Raw genomic sequence first — 20,050 nt, forward strand, 5'->3', positions numbered from 1 at the left:
CGTGCGAGGCTAATTGCAATGAATAATTATTGTAGGTGACATTAGTGGATTCCAGAAATGTTGTGAGCTAGTAAGTCGTAACTTGTGAGTTGAGTTTGGTAGGTGAAGCTGAGTGTCTTCATCTGTGACTGTAGTTACTGTGGGCTACCAGCACATGGTTCCCTTCCAAATTTGCGCCGTATCTTTTTTGTTGAGTGTTCAAAATTCCCAATATTATTTCTTTCATATCCCATCATTTCAAAATAAATTATGATATCCTAATTCCTTACTTAGTGCGTTGAATTGGCCCCATGCAGGTGTCCCCTTCCTCTTGTGACCAATGTCCTTTCATATTTTAATTATAATAAAAAATGACTGAAATTACATTTTGTAACTTAATATCATTTTATTTACACTAATATATATATATGAACATTAAACCTTTTAAATATAAATATTCATTGATTATTAATTAAATAATTGAAATAGTTTTGTTGCCCGTGTCTATCCAAATCACATAGTTTTGTACTTTATCCGATTCATCAAATCTAGTGGCAAACAGTAGCCTTTAACCAGTGCCAAGTGGACACCAGCTAAGAAACATGCGTATGTCGGTAGGTTACTCATATCTTCAATTCTTCAGGTTATTTCACCTTATTACATTACACAATTATTTGTATTCTTTATTTTTTGATATTTTTATATAATTAACCTGGTCAATTTATAATATTACATACATAGTACAATTTTTATTAAGAAAATATTTCAAAGGTTAGAAAATTTATAACATGCTTAGTGATTATTTGATAGCTAAGGTCAGGGCATAAATGATATTTTATTAGTCACTACTATTCCTTTTATTATATAATATAATTATTAATTGATAAAAACTCTTTAAATATCAGAGAATCAGTTATATTACCAGAACAAAACTTAGCTTGGTAAAACGACAAAAAGGGGAGTCTTAAGCAATAAGTAACAAGTAAGAAAATATGAGATCTGTGTTTATTACTGATGTACTTTTCGAAGAATAATAAATTGAAGCATTTACTTAGTCACCAAAAAAATTGAAGCATTTACTTAATGATGAATTCGTAATATGAATGAAGTTTGTGGGCAAATTATTAAAGGATAGGCACACGCTTTACCGTTACCTTATTTTCCTCTTTCTCTCTATAAATTGCAACCACCCCGAACCGCATTCTTCGTTCACACAATAACACAAACACTTGGTCTTCAAGTAAGAATGGCGATCACGAGGCCTCACCACGTCATCATCCTCTCCGTACTACTCTTTGCTTCGATCTCAGCCTTTGCTGCTTTAGTTGGAGGCTGGACGCCAATCAAGGACCTCCAGAACAACCACCATGTGGCTGAGATCGCAGATTATGCAGTGTCAGAGTACGACAGGCGTTCCGGTGCGAAACTGAAGCTGGTGAAGATTGTTAAGGGAGAGAGTCAGGTTGTTGCTGGAACAAATTACCGTCTTGTCCTCAAGGCGACCGACGGATCCAAGACTCAAGACTATCAGGCTGTCGTGTGGGAGAAGCCATGGGAACATTTCAAGAATCTCACTTCCTTCACTCTTCTTCATTAATTATAGTCATCTTTGTTGGTATTTTAATTAATAAAAACTCTTATGAGCTTCGTGTTATTATTATTGAGTATTATGTTATACTAGTGTTATTATTATTGAGTATTATGTGATACAAGTGTATTATATTGTTAATTCGAGGTATCAGAATTATATTTATTGCTTTGTTTCAGGGAAAATTATAGAAAATAGAAAATAGAAAGCGAGATTGGCGTTGCCTCTTATGCGTAGATTTTCTTGTCGCTTGATTGACTTCAGAGTTTAGGTTGTTAAACGGGTCGATTCTATTTGTTCTTTTTCGAACTGAACTTCAGTTCAGTATCCTCTACAGAAACGGATAATGACGTATTTATTTATGGATTTAATTATAGAATTAATTATTTTTCTAATTTAATATTATATATTTTTTAGAATTGGTTTTTATTTTAAATTTGATATTTTTTATGTTTTAAATTCTAAATTTATATCTTAAATTTTTAAATATAAGGATTAAAAAATAATTTAAGAATAAAAATTTATTTAATTAATTAAAAGTTGATTTGTTTTGGTTATTCTTAACGTACTATTAGATTGGATTATAATTTATGAGAATTTTTTTCCGTCAATTTCTCTGAACAAATTCAATGGGTCATTAAGACATACTTATCAACAACCGTATATAAACACATCTTTATGAATACACGATTGAGTGAGAGAAAGTACCTATTCACTCTAAAGATTATAATAGTTAGAGTACTCTGAATGACGTATATTTGGTTGGGTTTTTCCAAATGTTTATAATTTTATTGTGAAGAAGTACAAATAAAAATTATTTAAGTACTAGAAGCATATGAGCCTAAATGCTTGTTTTTTTTTTTTTTACACGGGCCTAAAAGCTTCTTAAAATGATATGTTGTCATTGTTGGATCCCTCTCGAACTTGAAGGCCGAAGCTTAGGCTCTCTGAGTCCATTTCAAAAATTGGGTTAATGCTTTGAGATTATAGTCAATTTTGTATCCGGCCCAAAAATAATTGGTATGAGATTTCACCTTTTAATTAATTTAATTTGTGAGTTTTAAACTAACTTTTCAAGTCAAAAAAAAAGAAAAAAAATTTTGAGTGAGTAGGTTAATTATCTCACTTATTTGTTTAAATAAGTATTAGAATTTTAAATTTTGTCTTATATAACAATAACTTATTGATTAATAACAAACCCTTATATAGAATTGTGACATTATTATTATTACTACTTGTACTTAAATATGAGTTACCAAAATAATAAAATCTCAATCTACTTTTATTTTTCCTGACCAAAAAAAAATATTTTTATTTATTTATTTTGATGTGTGTAGACTTAGGAGGATAGTTGTTTTTTGTTAATGACAACATTGTTGGAGGGTAAATCTATAACAGAGACGTGAATAATGGCTATAAATATTACACGGTAGCGAATTCAGGAACTAAGATCACGATTCACCATTCACCATTCACCATTCACCATTACCTACTTTCTTTCCTCTCCTATAAATAAATTTCCAACCATCATGCATAGCCCTACCAAAAACCACAAAACACAACACAAATTCAAATCTCTTGGCTACCAAAAACGGTTACCAGCCATGAGAAATAATGGCTACTACCTCGTCTTCGTCCTCGTTTCCCTCCTCTCTACTTGTCTCTCCGGCATGGCTTCTTCTCTTGGCGGCCACTGGACGGCCTTGAAGGACGTTAATAACTATCCACATGTAACCGAGCTTACAGAATTTGCGGTGACAGAGTACAACAAGCAATCTGAGAAGAACCTCAAGCTGGTTAAACTTGTGAAGGGTGATATGCAGGTTGTTGCCGGATTCGCTTCGTGTTGGAGGCCAAAGATGAATATGGATCCAGTAATTATGAGGCTGTTGTGTGGGAGAAGACATGGGATCATTTCAAGAGTCTCACTTCCTTCACACCTCTTTCTTAACATCAAATGATATTTGTATATATTGTATTGTACTTTTTATTGTCTTTTAGACTAATTAAGTGGAAAAATTACTATATATTAATTTTTAAATTTGGATGAATATTCTTTCAATTATTATTATCCTCCATCGCTATAAAACTATATATTACAGGGCAAAGGTAGTCATTTTGACCAGAGAAATGCGAAAGACAAGAAGAAATTAGACAAGTATGTAGAATGCACATAATCAAAGTTCATATGTAAAGTAGTAGAGAAGTTTTAAGATAATTTTACAACTACATACATGACAACACCATCCCCCATACCCATCCCGTCCTTACCCGAGCGTGTTTTTAGCCGGATCGGGTTTAGGTAAAACTGGCATCCAATCCTATTCACTCCAGTATATATATATAAATGATTAATAATATTATATCATATTTAAATTTTTATTTTAATTTATGTTATGTATATGATCATAATTATTGTATAAATTTTAAAATTTAATTTTATTTATTAAATTTTAATCATTATATGGGTGAGTAGGAGCGAGGTGGACACCTACAAAAACGAATTAGGGTTTAACTTTTTATTACCTGCAAATAGGAACAAGACGAATTTTATAAGATTATTGTAGAGTAGAACAGAGTCGAATAGAACAAAAACTTCCCCGTTATCACCCCTACATGTAATGCACTAAACTCTGAATACTTATAGTCTCCATCTAATAAGTGAAACTAAACATTTTTTGGTATTTTTGAAAAAATCAAGCAACATTTATTGTGTTATTTGAAACGTTTGCTAAGTAGCCAACAAGGATTGCAGTCAACTAGTAATTATTTTTTAATTTTTTTTTGAGACACTACAAGGAACATGCCGAATAGCGGTAGTGTTTTTTGAGGAATTGCGACAGCTGCAAAATAACATACCAGCGATTCAATAATCATTACTGTTTAGGGTACAAAAATTTGATTTTGCGTCGATTTTTGAAGAATCGCTAGTATAACCGTCACTAATCAGGTTAATGATTTTGCAGTGGTTTATTGCCGCTATTTTAGTAAGCGGATTTAAAAAATAATTTACGACAATTACACGATCGCCATAAATTTATGTGTGTTTTTTAAAAAAATTACGACGGTTTTGAACCGCTACAATTTTATATACAAACTTAAAAAATAACCAACTACAATAGTTTATACTTTTTTTGCTATAACTTGTTTTCTTTACATCATATTTATTAAACTTGAGATATTAACATAAAAAATACTAAATAAACAATATTAAACTCATAGATATATAATTCTACAATATTAACAAATTATTTACTCAAAAAATATTAAACAATACAAAATTTTTATGTTAAGAAAATTCTATTAACTACATCAAAGCTTTTAGTTGATGCTTTGATCAAATTTTAAAGTAAATAATCCTGTCTACATATCTAAACCTTATTTTAGGAAGAAAGTGAAAAAAAGGTGAAATTTGAATAAACAATGGTGTTGACATTTGCTTCCATTTTGCCATAGTTAATGTACATGTAGTAGTAATCTATTGAATAAACAATGCCAATTAGTAATCTGTTGAATAATTTACCAGATTAGATTGGACTAAGTTCAACAATAATGAATAAAAGCTTTTAACATACCTTACTTAAAAGGCGTCAGTTATAGGGTCATAGCACAAAAGAGCATCATAACATGAAAGTATGAACCCAACATGATGATTCTAAAAAAGGACAGTGGACATCAATTACAAAGAAATATATAATCCAAAAAAAAAATATATTGTGCAATATTAAAAATTTTCAAGTATTAATTAACTTTATTTAAAAGAACTTGTATAGACAACCATTCATATCTCACACATAACTCATATCTCACACATAACTCATAGATGGATAGATAGAGATATATTAGAAAGCAAATCATAAACATAAAGAGAAAAAAAAAAGATTGCAAAATAAAGATTATTACTTCTATTTCCTCATCACATGAATTATTAGTAAAATATCCATAAAAAATGATAAAATCACAAAGACACAAACTCTATGTTTTCTCTTTGCTCATGCACCCACACAAATATTTATGCCATGATAAATTAGCAAGCAAACTCCTTACTAAAAATATCAATAAAGTATTTAAGCCAAACAAAAGTAGTAGTTACTTTTAGTATGACATAGCCTCAACTACAATTTTAAAAAAAATAAAGAACATAATATAAAGGTGCTAAATTTATAACAAGAGATTAAATCTGATGCATTTGTACTATTAACAATTCAAATTATAGCTATGCATGAAATTCTATTACAATAACACTACTTTTATTGAGCCATATGTTATTCACCTCTGCTTCCATAGTACGGAGTTTATTGTGCCACTTTAATCCATCTTCAATCCATCATTCTAATAATGGTCTTCCCTGGTGAATAGGTGGATAGACAGCAAAGACTCATGTAAAAAGTGAAGGTCTAAGAAGATATTCCATACTAATTAAGGCCGTCAAACAGGCTAGTCCGATCCATTTAAATCTAGCCTGTTAAATTTGTAGGTTAAATAGGCTGATTTGTTTAAGTCCACTTTATTCGCAGGCCAAAATTTTTTAGTCCAGACTGTTTATGGTTAGCTCGATGGGTTAAATGGGCCAGTCTATTTATCATTTAATTTTATTTTTTGAAAAATATTTTGACAAAAAATACCACTTTTAGGTCAAAAACTTTTAAAAATAACATTTTTTAGTTGATGAGTCAGATTTTCGGGTCGGATCAGGAGAAATATCGGCTAAAAGTATTGCTTTTTTTGAAAACAAATGTTAAAAAAAAAATAAACGGACCACCTGTTTAGCCTGCAGGCTAACCTGTTTAACCCGTCATTTTTTTTTTGGTTAATCGGGCTCAATCCGTTTAACCCGAAATTTAAACGGGCTTAATTTTAGAGGTAAAGTCCACCTATTTAAATGAGTAAACAAATTGGTCCGATGAATTTAACCCATTTTGACGACACTAATACTAATATTAATTTATCAATAAAAGAAAAAAAAAGTAAAAAAATCAAACTAGTCTTTGAATGAAATTATAAAGATAAAAGGAAATTAAGGTTTGTTTACTTTTTCTTACAAATTGCACAAAGGAGTGTGCAATACCTAATGCTCTTGTAAGACAAAAAAGCCATTTAAGCTTTGTGAAAAATTTTAATTGTTCAATTATTAAAAAGAATTATTATAAATAGCCAATTTATTATGCAAGAACAGCTCACTCACTGACAAGAAGTGCTATTATTCTACTGTTGCAGTAAACTATTTTCTTTTACATCATTGAATTATGTTCCTCTGCATCTCAAAATAAAATCAGTCTATACACACAAAAATGATAAACAATCATACATAATTGATGACTAAATGTTACGGACTAACATACTTTAAAACTTATATTGAGAAAACTCTCAAATCAAGAGCCCTTTGCCTTCATAATTTTTATCCAAAATAAATAAGATAGTAAAGCAAATATATTGTGATTAGAAACATAACTTCCAATTGTAATGCACAAATTTCCTTCTCTATATATACCTGTGGATATAATAATAAAGAAAAACACATTGATGTACAAAATTAGCAAACTAAAGAAAAATACCTTTAATTAGCAAAGGCAACAGTTATGAACTGAAAATAGCATCAATTGAACATAAACCAACCGAAGAATAATAAAATGAATCCAGTTTCTTATATATAAATTTCAATAACAGATTCACATTAAGCTCTAAGTATAAAATAACAACCCAATAAATTAATAAATCGCAGCTCATAGTCGTAGACACTATTATGGCAATAGTTTAAAACTAGTTTCGGAGTTAATAAAAAATTTTAGAACAAAATCAAATAAAAAAGAACAAACCAGAAGAAAATGAGCAAAGTAGATGGAAGGAGGCACTAGTAGCGAGCAGATGCTAAAGCGTGTCCTATTAAATTACTCTTCTACTTTAGTCTATGACAACAATAAAGAAATTTTGTGGGCTACAAGACTTCTTTATTGTTGTCATGCACTAAGGTGAAAGAGTAGTTTAATATGTCCAACGTAAAGCTTTTGTCAAGCGAATTGGATTAGCAAGCACAGATGTTGGAGAGTAGCTAGCACAAATCTGAATTGAAAATAGCATCAATTATACATAAGCTAACCAAAGAGTAATAAAATAAATCCATTTTCTTATACATAAAATTCAATAATAGGCTCCCATCAAGCTCTAAGTACAAGATAATAACAACCCATCAAATCAGTAAATCATAGCTCATAGTCATAGATATTATCATGACAATAGTTACCAAAAAAGGCAAAATAATTCAATATGTAATCAAGAGCAAGGCTAGTTTCAGAGTTACTAAAAGGAACATTCAAAAGTGAATGAGCGAACCTACAAGTTTATTATTTAAAATTAAAACTCTAGCTTATTACTATAAAAATTACAGCTTTCTGAATGGAGGTGGTGCTATTTCCATTACTACAAGTAAATCTGTAAGCTATTTCCTTTTACATTATTGAATTATGTTCCTCGGCATCTCAAAATAAAATCAATCTATGCACACAAAAATGATAAACAAGCATACATAATTTAATAAATGTTACGAGCTAACATACTTAAGCTTACATTGGGAAAATTCTCAAATCAAGAGTCCTTTGCTTCTGTAATATTTTCATCCAAAACAAATAAGATAGTAAAGCAAATATATTATGATTAAAAATATACTTCCAATTGCAGTGCACAAATTTTCCTCTATACCTATGGATATAATCAAGAAAAACACATTGATGTACAAAATTAGCAAACTAAAGAAAAATACCTTTTAATCAGATAAGGTAGCAGTTATGAATTGAAAATAGCATTAATTGAACATAAACCAACCGAAGAATGATAAAATGATTCCAGTTTCTTATACATAAATATCAATAACAGACTCACATTAAACTCTAAGTATAAGATAACAACCCGTTAAATTAGTAGATCGCAGCTCACAGTAATAGACATTATTACGACAATAGTTACCAAAAAGAAAAAGCAATTAAATAGATAAAAAAAGGCAAAAGTAAAACTAGTTTCATAGTAAATAAATTTTTTTAGAACAAATCAAACATAATAGTGGATGAACCAAGCATAATCAATCTTTTGATAAACTCCTAATCACACCATAATTAGTACCATTAAACATACACTAATTTTATAATAAAACAGAATAATCAAACTAAAACTTTAAAAGAGGAAACACAATTGCTTATTAAAATCCATGAAAATAAAAAAGTTGAGCTCATCCTCTTTTCACCAAAAAAAAACTAGCAAACAATTTGTGTTCATATTCCATAAAACACCAAAATGAACAAGATAATGAGTTAATGTTATATCTAAGATTCTGGGAACAGAAAACGGAGTCAAGGATAATATCGTCAGCGGGTGAAAACTGCGAAGAGGATGATGGCGGCTGCAAACTGCGTGGAGAGTGACTGCAATTATGACTGCATGAAAGACCATGACTACGCAAAGTGAGAGATTTGCATCACATAAGACGACAATGGATTGGTGTCTGCGAGAGAGGGCAAGAGACAGGAAAAAAGGGCAGAGGGTGCAGGGGGCTGAAGAGCTCACAATGCACAATAGGACAGAGGAAAGGAGGCACCGAATGCAAGAGAATGGAGAGGCAGAGATGAACTGGGACACAATGGTATGGATGTGGATCGGTGGAAGAATGAAGGGTGATAGATGATCAGGAAGGGCGCAATGAGACTGCGGCGGATAAGCTTGTAGTTCAAGTAAGAGGGATTCAAAGAAGAGAGTTGCGCTAATAGGTTTTCAATTCAGAGAAAACACGTAGAGAAAATACTATGGGTGGGTTTTAATTGATAAAGGTTTCATTTAGGAGTAGTTTGACTCCAAACTGCCGCTAATTCTAGTGATTTTGCTGCACACCCCCCAAACAGATGCACAACCGCCGCAACCTTGCTTGCCATTTAGCGATGGTGTTTTTGAACCACTACTATATAACCGCCGCAAACTCCCGCATCTGGTGGCTTAATGGGGAAACATGAATTCAAATGATAATGAGAAACAATACAGTATAATGAAACTATATATAATCTAACTTTATAAATTCTTATCTCTCTCTCCCTCTTCATCATCTTTAAAAATTCTATTAATTTTTGTCATAATTAGATTAAGAGGAGCGTTAGGATTAATAATTTTTGTATTTTGTAACTATTAATTGGCCATCAATAATGTTTTTAATGGTGTGAGATTATATCTAATGATGAGAAATCACTCATTTTTCTTTTAATAGTTAAGTATTGGTCATAAAACATAAAAATTGATATCCCCTTAAACTTTTTTTTAGATTAATTCTTTTTTATTGTTATTTTTTTCCTTTTTATTAGACTTTATGTTCCTTAATTAATTGCGGTTGGTTGCACCATTAATAAATTTTCTTTGTCTTTTCTATTTGAAATTGTATAAATAGTAACATTTGTCAGTAATCAGTTGATCGCTTAATATGTAAAATAAAATTTGAACTAACCGGATAAGTAAATGAATTAATCACCAATTAAATTGCATGGTAGAATTAAAGATTAACTAGTTTTACTATATATATTATTGTCATTTGAGAACCACGTACACATCCTGAATTAATTAGAAAATTTCTCTGAAATTGAGACTAGAAATCAGAGATCGAGATTAGAAACTTTCATAACAATAAAACTTAATAGATACCCATTACAATGAGTTGGGTTGTCAAATAGATAAAATCAAGTTATATATGTTGCGGTAAAATAATATGATTTGGTTAATATTTGAATAAATTTGAACAATTTAAAAATAACACTATATTTGTCATTTTTATATTAATTTATATCTACAATTTGCTATAAAACCAAAAATAATATTTTAGGATAACAAATACCTTACAATATATGCATGTATTAAATTTTAATCGTATGTATTTTTTGTCTTCCCTTGTATGTTTTTACTTTTTATTAACAGGTCAGTAGCTAGTTAATCAATTGCGATTTTCTAACCTTTGTAAGAGTCTATTAGGCTATTAGCTAGTGAATAAATTATTGTATAACAAGATAAGATTTTAATTATCACTATTTACTTAAACTAACTAATTAATTGATCACTCGATTTAATTTAGACATATTCATCAAGAAATAGATTTGTTGAACTAAATTTTGAGTCCGTCCCAAACATAGTAAATTAGTACACTAAAATTCAATTTTCCAGAAACAGTAAGCACGGAAGATTTGAATCCTAATCACCTGAAAATTAGAGGGTAAATACCCATATCAACATAGGCATATATTGAAACCAGGAACTAACATCACGTTTAACCATTACTTACTTTCTTCATTCTACTATAAATCCTCATCATTATTATCACCATCCCACAAAATAAAAAAATAAAAAATAAAAAACAACAAAAAGAAGAAATTCAAAATTCTCAAGAAAAAGAATAATAAACAAAATGATTAGCATGAAACAACACTACTTCCTCCTCCTTTCCCTGCTCTCTCTCCTCTTCCTCTCGGCTTGTTTCTCTGCCTTGGCCACTTCTCGGCCGCCGGTAGCCCTGGGTGGGCGCTGGACCCACATCAAGGACGCCCATAAAAACCTCCGTGCCGTGGCGACAGGGGAATTCGCCGTTAAAGAGTACAACAAGCAATCCGGGACGAACCTGACGTTTGTACAGGTTGTGAAGGGTGACACGCAGGTTGTTGACGGCACCAACTTCCGCCTTGTGTTGGCCGTGGAGGACGAGAAAAGCAAGAAGATGGATTATGAGGCTATTGTGTGGGAAGACATCCATAGGCGTTACAGGAACCTCACTTCCTTCAGAGCTCTTCTCCAGTAGAATCATATTTATTTCTATATATTGTTACATGCGTGATATGTGAAAATCAATGCAAATATATATTCCATAAATAAGTGGGTTTTACTACCCCATTTCATTTAGTTGGTTAGAATATTCTAGCTAGCTACTTAGTATTGTTAGGTGTTTGTCTATATTCATAACGTTAAATAAAACAGTTCTTTTTTAAATAACAAAAAGTAAAAATTTTATGAAATAAAAAGCAGAAATTTCTTTAATTCCTTACTAAGGGTCAAAATTATGTAAAGAATAATCAATAAAATGGATTGAGTTTAATTTGTGCATGTTTGTGAGCAATAATAAATTAAACATGGGAGCATTCGTTCATTGATGAAGATCTACATAGATGAATTTACTATCAAGAAAGAAATGGTGCAAGTTCAAAGCTTTGTAGCTCGTACATAGGCGTGGTCTGAAGCAATCGAGCCAAGTACTTGTTAGTGATGGCTCCATCGTTGGCCAACAACTCCAGAGAGTAGATTGCGTATGCGAATCCCGTGCAACTGAGGATGTAAGCGAGCTTCAAATTCTTCCCATTAGATCTCTTGTTATGCTCCGCGATTGCAAATTTGGCCATCTCAATCACCGCCGGGTCGTCCACATCCAAGTTCAATGGAAGAATTAGAGTCATCCGCCGCCCGGTGGCTGAGACAGGCACTGCACCAACCAAAAAGAGGGAGAGGATAATACTAGTAATAAGGCGGTTAGTTTTCATGGTAACCTCGTTTGGTGATGAGGTGTTTTGTGCGGTGGCGTGCTGGTTGCAACTTATAGTAAGGGAAGGTTGCCTCTTCAATTAACCTACGGGATTTAGATATTACTTAATTATGAAAATAAAACATACATTTATGCCCAAACACTTTACTTAAGAGTCATAATTATGTAAACAAACTACCATAATCTATCACATGATATCCATAGACTGATAGACATGTTATGTGATGATTCAGATGTAGTAGTAGTGACGTTTACAAAATTAAAATATAAAAAATATAGAAATTAACTTTTAATTAGTTAATGTTAGTTTTTTTTTAATTCCGATAAAATTTCTCTTTTTTTTTTGAGAATTATTTAAGGTGTATAATTTATAGGTATCTACTCAAATAAAAATACTAAAAACATCTTCTTATGAAGATTTTAGTGTTAAAAGTGTACTTTATTTATTTAACCATAGTTTTAAAAAAATATTTTTACAATGTATTAAAATCAAACTTTACAATTCAGTATCTAATGGAAAAAAAGAAATATCTTCGTATGAAGACAATTATAAAATTTTCATAATAGTATCCACTTAATATATATAGAGTAATACTACATAACCATCAGCAAATATTATTTTTTTGTTAGTATTTAGTAGTAATAATTTGTACTTATATTTTAAAAAATTTTATACACAAAAAATATATAATTTATATCTATTTTTATCAAAGTTTAGACACAAATTAATATAATTTGTATTTATATTTTTTAAAATTTATACACATATATAAATTAATAAAATTTATTTGTTAAAGATAATTTAGTATTTATTCTTATAAAAAATAATAAAAATTGTTAACTCCGAAAAATTTCTCTATATATATATATATTATATGCACTTTATTCAAGGATTATTATATACTTAAAGTGAAATTTTAACTCTTTATACTTATTTAAATAGAGAAATAAATTAACCACTCGACTAATATAAATTAATTGAATATCCCGTATATTTAAACAAAGTATATTTATATTTTCATTTTTTACGATACTTTATTATAATCGTTATAAAATATAATTATGAGAGCATCTTCTATACCAGATCTAATTTCAATTTCATTTGAGCCTTAAGATGACACTGTAAACATTCGTTCCTCAATCAGCATAGTCATTATTTTAAAAAGATCACAGCGACATAGGTATTAGGACGTCCAACATAAATGCATGGACGGATGACAGTCATGGTGAAAGTTGAAAGCTTTGTAGCTTGTAGGTGGGGTCTGAGAAGATCTCAATTAATCGAGCAATGTACTTGTTAGTCTGATCAGCTATGTCGTTGGCCAACAGTTCAATGGTGTAGGCGTTGCTAATTGCGGATGTGAATGCATAGCAACTTAGGATTTGTGCGAGCTTCAGGTTCGCATTGGTTCTCTTGTTATGCTCTGTTACCGCGAAATTTGCCATCTCAATCACCAAACCATCATTCACGTTCAAAGTTAAAGGAAGCATTATACTCATAAGCGATGTGGCGGTTGTAACGGTGGCAAAGTGGAAGAGGAACAACATAATAAGGCAATAAGTTCTCATGTTATACCTTCTTTTAATTAATGATACCATCATCTATTTGTGCTGCTGCATGTATATATATAAAAGGAAATTTTGTTGGTTGCTGGCTCTTCAATCCGTTTACGGGATAAAGTTTTTTAATGATCACAAAGGTATATTTGTCCTATCACTCTTTTAAAAGTGTCTACTTGGTTAAGATAATAAATTTATATGTATCAATGCGTTAAAAATATAAATAAATGACGTAAAATATATTTTTTACATTAACATTTAATTTTTTTAAAAATATATATCATATCGTTATTTTTATTAAAATATTTTTATAGCGTAATAAAAATAAAAAATATATTTTTATTTAATTTTATAAAAAAGTTTAACTGTTTTTTTATATTAAATAAAAACTTTTTTTTAAATTAGACAAAATTTAAAATTTAATTAATTTTAAATTTATATTTTTAAATTTTAAATAATTTAAAAAATAAAACAAAAGCACATCTAAAAAATAATAAAAAATAAAAAAAATGTTCATCATTTCTTCCATAAGGTTCACTATTCTTCATATGTGTTCTCCTTTTCCTGGTAAAGTAGAAGAAAAAATTCTCTAACTGTGCCAACCCCAAACTCCATCCCAAATCCTAACCTAATGTCTCATCAACATACCCTCAGTCCCTTCTCTTAATTTCTTTGCCTTACACGCCACAAACTCCATCACCCTCTTTTCTTTCATAGCGTCGCCTCCTCTTATTGGTGACTGATGTGTGAATATCTTTTTTATCTTTTTTTAGTAAATTTATATTTAAATTGTTAAGTTTAATCAAAATTTAAATATCTTTTAGCCACTATAAATACTACTTTGAGTTGTGTGAAATTTTATTTATTTCGGTGTATTCGGATGGATTTAACGGAATTTTGTAGAAAAAGAGCAAAAAGTGAATGATGTTGTCAACCATGACCTCTTTGCACCCTAACGGACATAACTTGAGTTACAGAGATCCAATCAATGTGATTCTAGTGGCAATGGAAAGCTAACTTCCAGAACTTTCCAACAATATATAATAGTATACACTTTAATTTGCTCTCAGACTGTACGGTCTTGGTGGCGCCTAACTTGGGATTTTCCAAGTTAGGCACCAAAGGATAACTTACAGTCTTACACGCCAATACCACACGGGTAGGGTGGTGCCTAACTTGGGATTATCTAAGTTAGGCGCCAGTTGAAGCAAAACAAGTCAATCCAAGGCTGCCATAGTGGTGCCTAACTTGGGATTTTTCAAGTTAAGCGCCAGCCCAAATTAATCAAGTGGTCCCAGCGCATGATGAAGCAAGCAACGAAGATCTTTATTAATTTTTTATTAAACTTTATTTTATTTTATAATTAGAAAAAGATATTAATTAGTTTTAGAAAATATATTTTACATTAATTAGGATTAGATATAAAAGGAAAAAGAATCTTCTCTTCAGGCTCTTCTCCTCTCTCATACCTCATTCTGCATTTTACAATTTTTGAGAATCCTTGTTTTTTTTTTCTAAACCATGAGTAACTAAACCTCTACTGTTAAGGTTAGGAGCTCTGTTTATTCTATAGATTAATACTATTACTCTTCTATTTTAATTCATGTATTGATTTCAAATTCAAGAATTATTTTTGTTCTTTATCTTATGAATTTGGGTGGAATGAAAGTATGACCCTTGTTCTAATTGAGTTCTTGTAAACCTTGGAAAAATAATTTACCTGAACAACAGCTTGAAAATAATTTCTCCTAAATCACTAATTATCTAGACTTAACGGAATACGTGACATATATAATCCTCTTATATTTGGGTAATTAGGGTTTCTGTGGCACATAAACTAGAATTGAACTTAGTCCTCTAATCGGAATCAAGTGACCAAGGAATTGGCGGTTGATAAAGATTAGAGGAGACTAAAAAGGTCTAAGGAATTAGGGTTTAGTCACATATAGTTTGCCATGAATTGAATCTTGCATGATTAAAATAGTTGGTAAAAAAAGTTAATTTGAAAAATAAATATCTCTGAAACCTTAACTGTTTTCTCCATATATTTCGCAACCCGTTTACTGCCTGCTTTCTGATTTTCTGAATTTACTGTTTGATGTAATTGAGAACCAAACACTCTTTTCAGCTTGTCTGACTAAGCCAATCACTCAATCATTGTTGCTTGATCCATCAATCCTCGTGGGATCGACCCTCATTCACTTGAGGTACTACTTGGTATGACCCGGTGCACTTGCCGGTTAGTTTGTGGGTTATAAATCCTCGCACCAAGTTTTTGGCACCGTTGCCGAGGATTGACTGTGATTGACAACTATTAGTTGTTAGATTGCTTAGATTAGGCATTTTAGCTTTGATTTTATTTAATTGTTGCTCCTTAATTTTTGAAAATTATAACTAGTATTTTTTCTTAATTTCTGGAATTAAGTTTGGTGTTACCTAGTTAATTTTATTTTAATTTTCTTGTTAACTTTTTTTAAATTTCAAAATTTCTAGCTTAATTTTAATTACAATTTTCAAAAATTTCTTTTGCTTTAATTATTTGGTTGTTTTACTTTTTTCCTTTTACACAGGTTACCTCACTGGAAATTCTCTGCACTCTGACGTAGAAAATTTCACTTTCTTGTTTTCAGTTTGTATATGAGCAGGAACAGGGACAAGGGACCTCTTACAGATTTTAATCCTAAACTTGAAAAGACTCTGTGGCGACGCTGGCAACAAGCTAGACTTTACAAGGCTAATGAAAATCTAAGTGAGACCTTTGAAAAGAATGCTACAGAGTCCACTATGGATCCTAATCGTGCTGTTAATGCCAATGTGGTAAATTCAAATGAGAATGAACAACCTAGAAGAGTGCTTGGCTCATACAGTGCCCCCAATCTAGATCTCTATGGGAACAGTATTGTGGTGTCTCCTATAGCTGCAAACAACTTTGAGATGAAACCTCAGTTAGTTACTCTGGTGCAGCAAAATTGTCAGTATCACGGACTCTCACAGGAAGATCCAAACCAATTTATCTCTAACTTCCTGCAGATTTGTGACACTGTAAAAACAAATGGAGTGAATCCTGAGGTTTACAAGCTCATACTCTTTCCGTTTGCTGTGAGGGATAGAGTAAAGCTGTGGCTAGATTCTTAGTCTAAAGAGAGCCTGAACACTTAGGATAAGGTAGTCACTGGATTTTTGTCCAAATTCTTTCTACCATAGAAGCTGACTAAGCTAAGGGTGGATGTTCAGACCTTCAAGCAGAGAGATGGTGAGACCCTCTATGAAGCCTAGAGGAGGTTCAAGCTGATGACCAGGCAATTTACCCCTGACATGTTTTCTAAATGGACCCAGTTGGAGATCTTTTATGAGGGCCTCTGTGAAATGTCCAAAATGTGTTTAGATAATTCTGCAGGTGGTTCATTGCACATGAAGAAAATGCTTGAAGCGACAACACCAAGTGGACAAGTGATAAGTGGACAAGTAGCAAGTATGGAAGCACAAGTTACTAAGAGGCCAGTTGAAAAAGAAGTTCTTGAGGAGAAAAATGAGGAGGTTGAACACGCTCCACCTAGGCGTGCAGACAATCCTTTTCTAATCACTCTTGACACACATCCAACCTTACCTAAAGCTCATGAATACAAGCCTAAGATGTCATATTATCAGAGACTTCAAAAGGAGATCAAGGACAAGCAGTTTTTAAAGTTCTTGAAAGTCTTCAGAAAGTTGCAAATTAATGTTTCTTTTGCTGAGGTTTTGGAGCAAATGCCTCTCTATGTCAAGTTCATGAAGGAGTTGTTGTCAAAGAAGAAGCCTTTAAAGGGAGATGAGCCAGTGGTCTTGGCTAAAGAATGTAGTGCCATAATTCAGAATAACTTTCCAAGAAAGATGCCATATCCAGGGAGCTTCCAAATTCCATGTACCATTGGGAGCACCATCCTTGAGAAAGCCTTATGTGATCTGGGTGCAAGCATAAATCTAATGCCTTTGTCTATGATGAAAAAGTTACAAATCCAAGAGGCACAACCCACAAGGATAGTATTACAGATGACAGACAAATCTCTAAAGCCTGCATATAGATTAGTGGAGAATATCTTGGTCAAAGTGGATAAGTTCTTTCTTCCAGCATATTTTGTGATTCTTGACACGGGGGAGGATGAGAATGTCTCTATAATTCTAGGAAGGTCATTCCTAGCCATTGGGAGAGCTCTAATTGATGTAGAAGTGGGTGAATTAGTGCATAGAGTGCATGATGAGCAATTAGTCTTTCATGTCTTCAAAAATATGTATTCAGCAAGTAAAGAGGAGAGGTGCATGCAGACTGAGCTTATTGATCCAAACCTTCATGAACCCTCTGATGATGCACCACAAGATCTACAGCCCAAACCTCCTTTGGTGACAATCAACAAAATTTTCCCTGATATCAAACCTAATTTTGGTGTCGGAAATGCATCATCCACTAAGGAGGAGGTTCTAAAAAAGAAGAAAGTTTCTAGGGGATGGAGAAATAAAAAGATTCCCACTGGAGACTTCTTCCCAGGAATGAAGGTGGTATTCACTGCATGCCCAATCAATGCACATTTCCTCTATTTTAGTATTTACTTAAGTCCATATAAGTCTATTTTCTCAGGCTTTCGATAGTTATCTATCTACTACTGCTGCCACTTCTTTTATTCTGTTGCTCCTGTGGTACTATAATTATCTACTGTCGAATAGCTATTCGTTGTCGCCGCTACCTTTCTAATTCTGCTTTTACTGTGCTACCACTTTGCTGCTGTTGTGGTATGGATTAACACAGTAATTAAGGTTGGTTTATTCAAATTTGAATACATATATTAATTTGTTATTTATGCGTGAAACTTAAGTTCTTTCCTGAGGTACTCATCACTTTAGGACCTTATTTAAGTATTGTTGAAATTTAATTTTCTTTGTTATTTTATGTCTAATGCCTTCAAAGTATTTTGGAGGCTTGCACAACATTGTCTCTTAGTTAATTAGGAAGCTAGATTCATATTTAGTGAGACTAACAGTAAAAAATTCAATCTAGAAACTTAGCTATCTATTTGAAACATATAGGTTTTTGATGGATGTGTCCAAGGACTGAAAGGATACTCCACGTCATGGGAAAGAATATCAAGTTGGTGTAGAAAGATTTTTGCATTTTGCTTTCTCATCAACGGGAGTTCCTCAAGGGGAAGAAATTCAATGCCCATATGCAAAGTATTGTAATAGACTTTGGTTAAAGATAAATGATGTATATGATCATCTAATATGCCACGATTTTGTAGAAGGTTATAGGCGGTGGTTTAATCATAGGGAATCACTTGTTGCTATGGATGTTGAAGTGATATAGATGGTGAATATAACTGCAATGATAACATTGATGAGATGTTATGTGATAGATTTAGAGATACTACACAAGTTGATGAACAAAACATGGGGCCCAAAGAATGCGCAAAGGAATTTTATAAATTGGTAGATGAGGCAAGCCAAGAACTATACCCGGGTGTAAAGGATTCACAAGATTATCTTTTACCATCCGTCTTTACTTGTTAAAATGTTTGCACTTTGCATGGTTGGAGTAATGCGTCGTTCACTTCTCTCTTGGAATTATTGAAAGAAGGAATGCCATAATTGAAAATTCTTAGTTACTTTGATAAAATCAAGAATATAGTAAAGAATTTGGGTCTTGACTACCAAAAGATCGATGTATATCACAATGACTGCATGTTGTATCGGAACGGATATGAAAATGACTCATCTTGCCATCTCTGTGGAACATCCCGTTATATTGAGCATCATGTAGAAGAAGATGATGCTACCTCATCTAGAAAGCCCCACAAAGTTGTTGCAAAAACTCTAAGGCATTTCCCTTTGATGCCCAAACTTCAAAGGCTTTTTATGTTCACAAGCACTGTCGAAGCTATGTCTTTGAATCATAATGAGTGTGTTAAAGACGATTCGTTAAGGCATCTTGCCGATGGTGAATCTTAGAAAGAATTTGACAATCGACATGAAGATTTTGCAAAGGAGTCTCGTAATGTGAGACTTGGGTTAGCAAGCGACAAATTCAATCCATTTCGAACTTTAAGCAGTACGTACAGTACATGGCCTGTTGTTCTGATGGTGTATAATCTACCCCTTTAGATGAGCATGAAGCCTGATTATTTTATGCTATCTTTACTCATTCCTAGACCACAATCACCAGAAAATAACATTGATGTCTTTCTTCAACCGTTGATTGAAGAATTAAAAGAATTGTGGGAGTCAGGTGTCAAAATATATGATTCCAAAGAAAACAAAACATTCAACATGAGAGCATGTCTTTTGTGGATAATTAATGACTTCCCTGCGCATGATATGTTATCTGGGTAGAGTACAAAGGAAAAATTGGC

At 32.0% G+C, this 20,050-nt stretch overlaps 4 protein-coding genes across 4 annotated transcripts; 2 read left to right on the forward strand and 2 right to left on the reverse strand.

Moving 5' to 3' along the window:
- The first annotated feature begins 1,170 nt into the window (after positions 1-1,170).
- Positions 1,171-1,739, forward strand: LOC130973625 (cysteine proteinase inhibitor 1-like). The gene has a single exon (XM_057898244.1). The coding sequence runs from the start codon at positions 1,226-1,228 to the stop codon at positions 1,574-1,576; it is 351 nt and encodes a 116-aa protein (XP_057754227.1). The 5' UTR covers positions 1,171-1,225; the 3' UTR covers positions 1,577-1,739.
- A 9,117-nt stretch (positions 1,740-10,856) lies between these two features.
- Positions 10,857-11,546, forward strand: LOC130976863 (cysteine proteinase inhibitor 1-like). The gene has a single exon (XM_057901803.1). The coding sequence runs from the start codon at positions 10,992-10,994 to the stop codon at positions 11,376-11,378; it is 387 nt and encodes a 128-aa protein (XP_057757786.1). The 5' UTR covers positions 10,857-10,991; the 3' UTR covers positions 11,379-11,546.
- Positions 11,547-11,754: 208 nt separating this feature from the next.
- On the reverse strand, positions 11,755-12,111 carry LOC130974521 (cysteine proteinase inhibitor 5-like). The gene has a single exon (XM_057899396.1). It carries the CDS (start codon positions 12,109-12,111, stop codon positions 11,755-11,757), a length of 357 nt encoding a protein of 118 aa, XP_057755379.1.
- A 1,223-nt stretch (positions 12,112-13,334) lies between these two features.
- Positions 13,335-13,682, reverse strand: LOC130974522 (uncharacterized). The gene has a single exon (XM_057899397.1). The coding sequence runs from the start codon at positions 13,680-13,682 to the stop codon at positions 13,335-13,337; it is 348 nt and encodes a 115-aa protein (XP_057755380.1).
- Positions 13,683-20,050: the final 6,368 nt, after the last annotated feature.

The sequence above is a fragment of the Arachis stenosperma genome, chromosome 4 (genome assembly GCF_014773155.1).
Source record: "Arachis stenosperma cultivar V10309 chromosome 4, arast.V10309.gnm1.PFL2, whole genome shotgun sequence".
NCBI lineage: Eukaryota > Viridiplantae > Streptophyta > Magnoliopsida > Fabales > Fabaceae > Arachis > Arachis stenosperma.

What these genes read in the sequence shown, in the direction of transcription:
- LOC130973625 (XM_057898244.1), top strand. Translation starts at nt 1,226, where the DNA reads ATGGCGATCACGAGGCCTCACCACGTCATCATCCTCTCCGTACTACTC.
- LOC130976863 (XM_057901803.1), top strand. Translation starts at nt 10,992, where the DNA reads ATGATTAGCATGAAACAACACTACTTCCTCCTCCTTTCCCTGCTCTCT.
- LOC130974521 (XM_057899396.1), bottom strand. Translation starts at nt 12,111, where the DNA reads ATGAAAACTAACCGCCTTATTACTAGTATTATCCTCTCCCTCTTTTTG.
- LOC130974522 (XM_057899397.1), bottom strand. Translation starts at nt 13,682, where the DNA reads ATGAGAACTTATTGCCTTATTATGTTGTTCCTCTTCCACTTTGCCACC.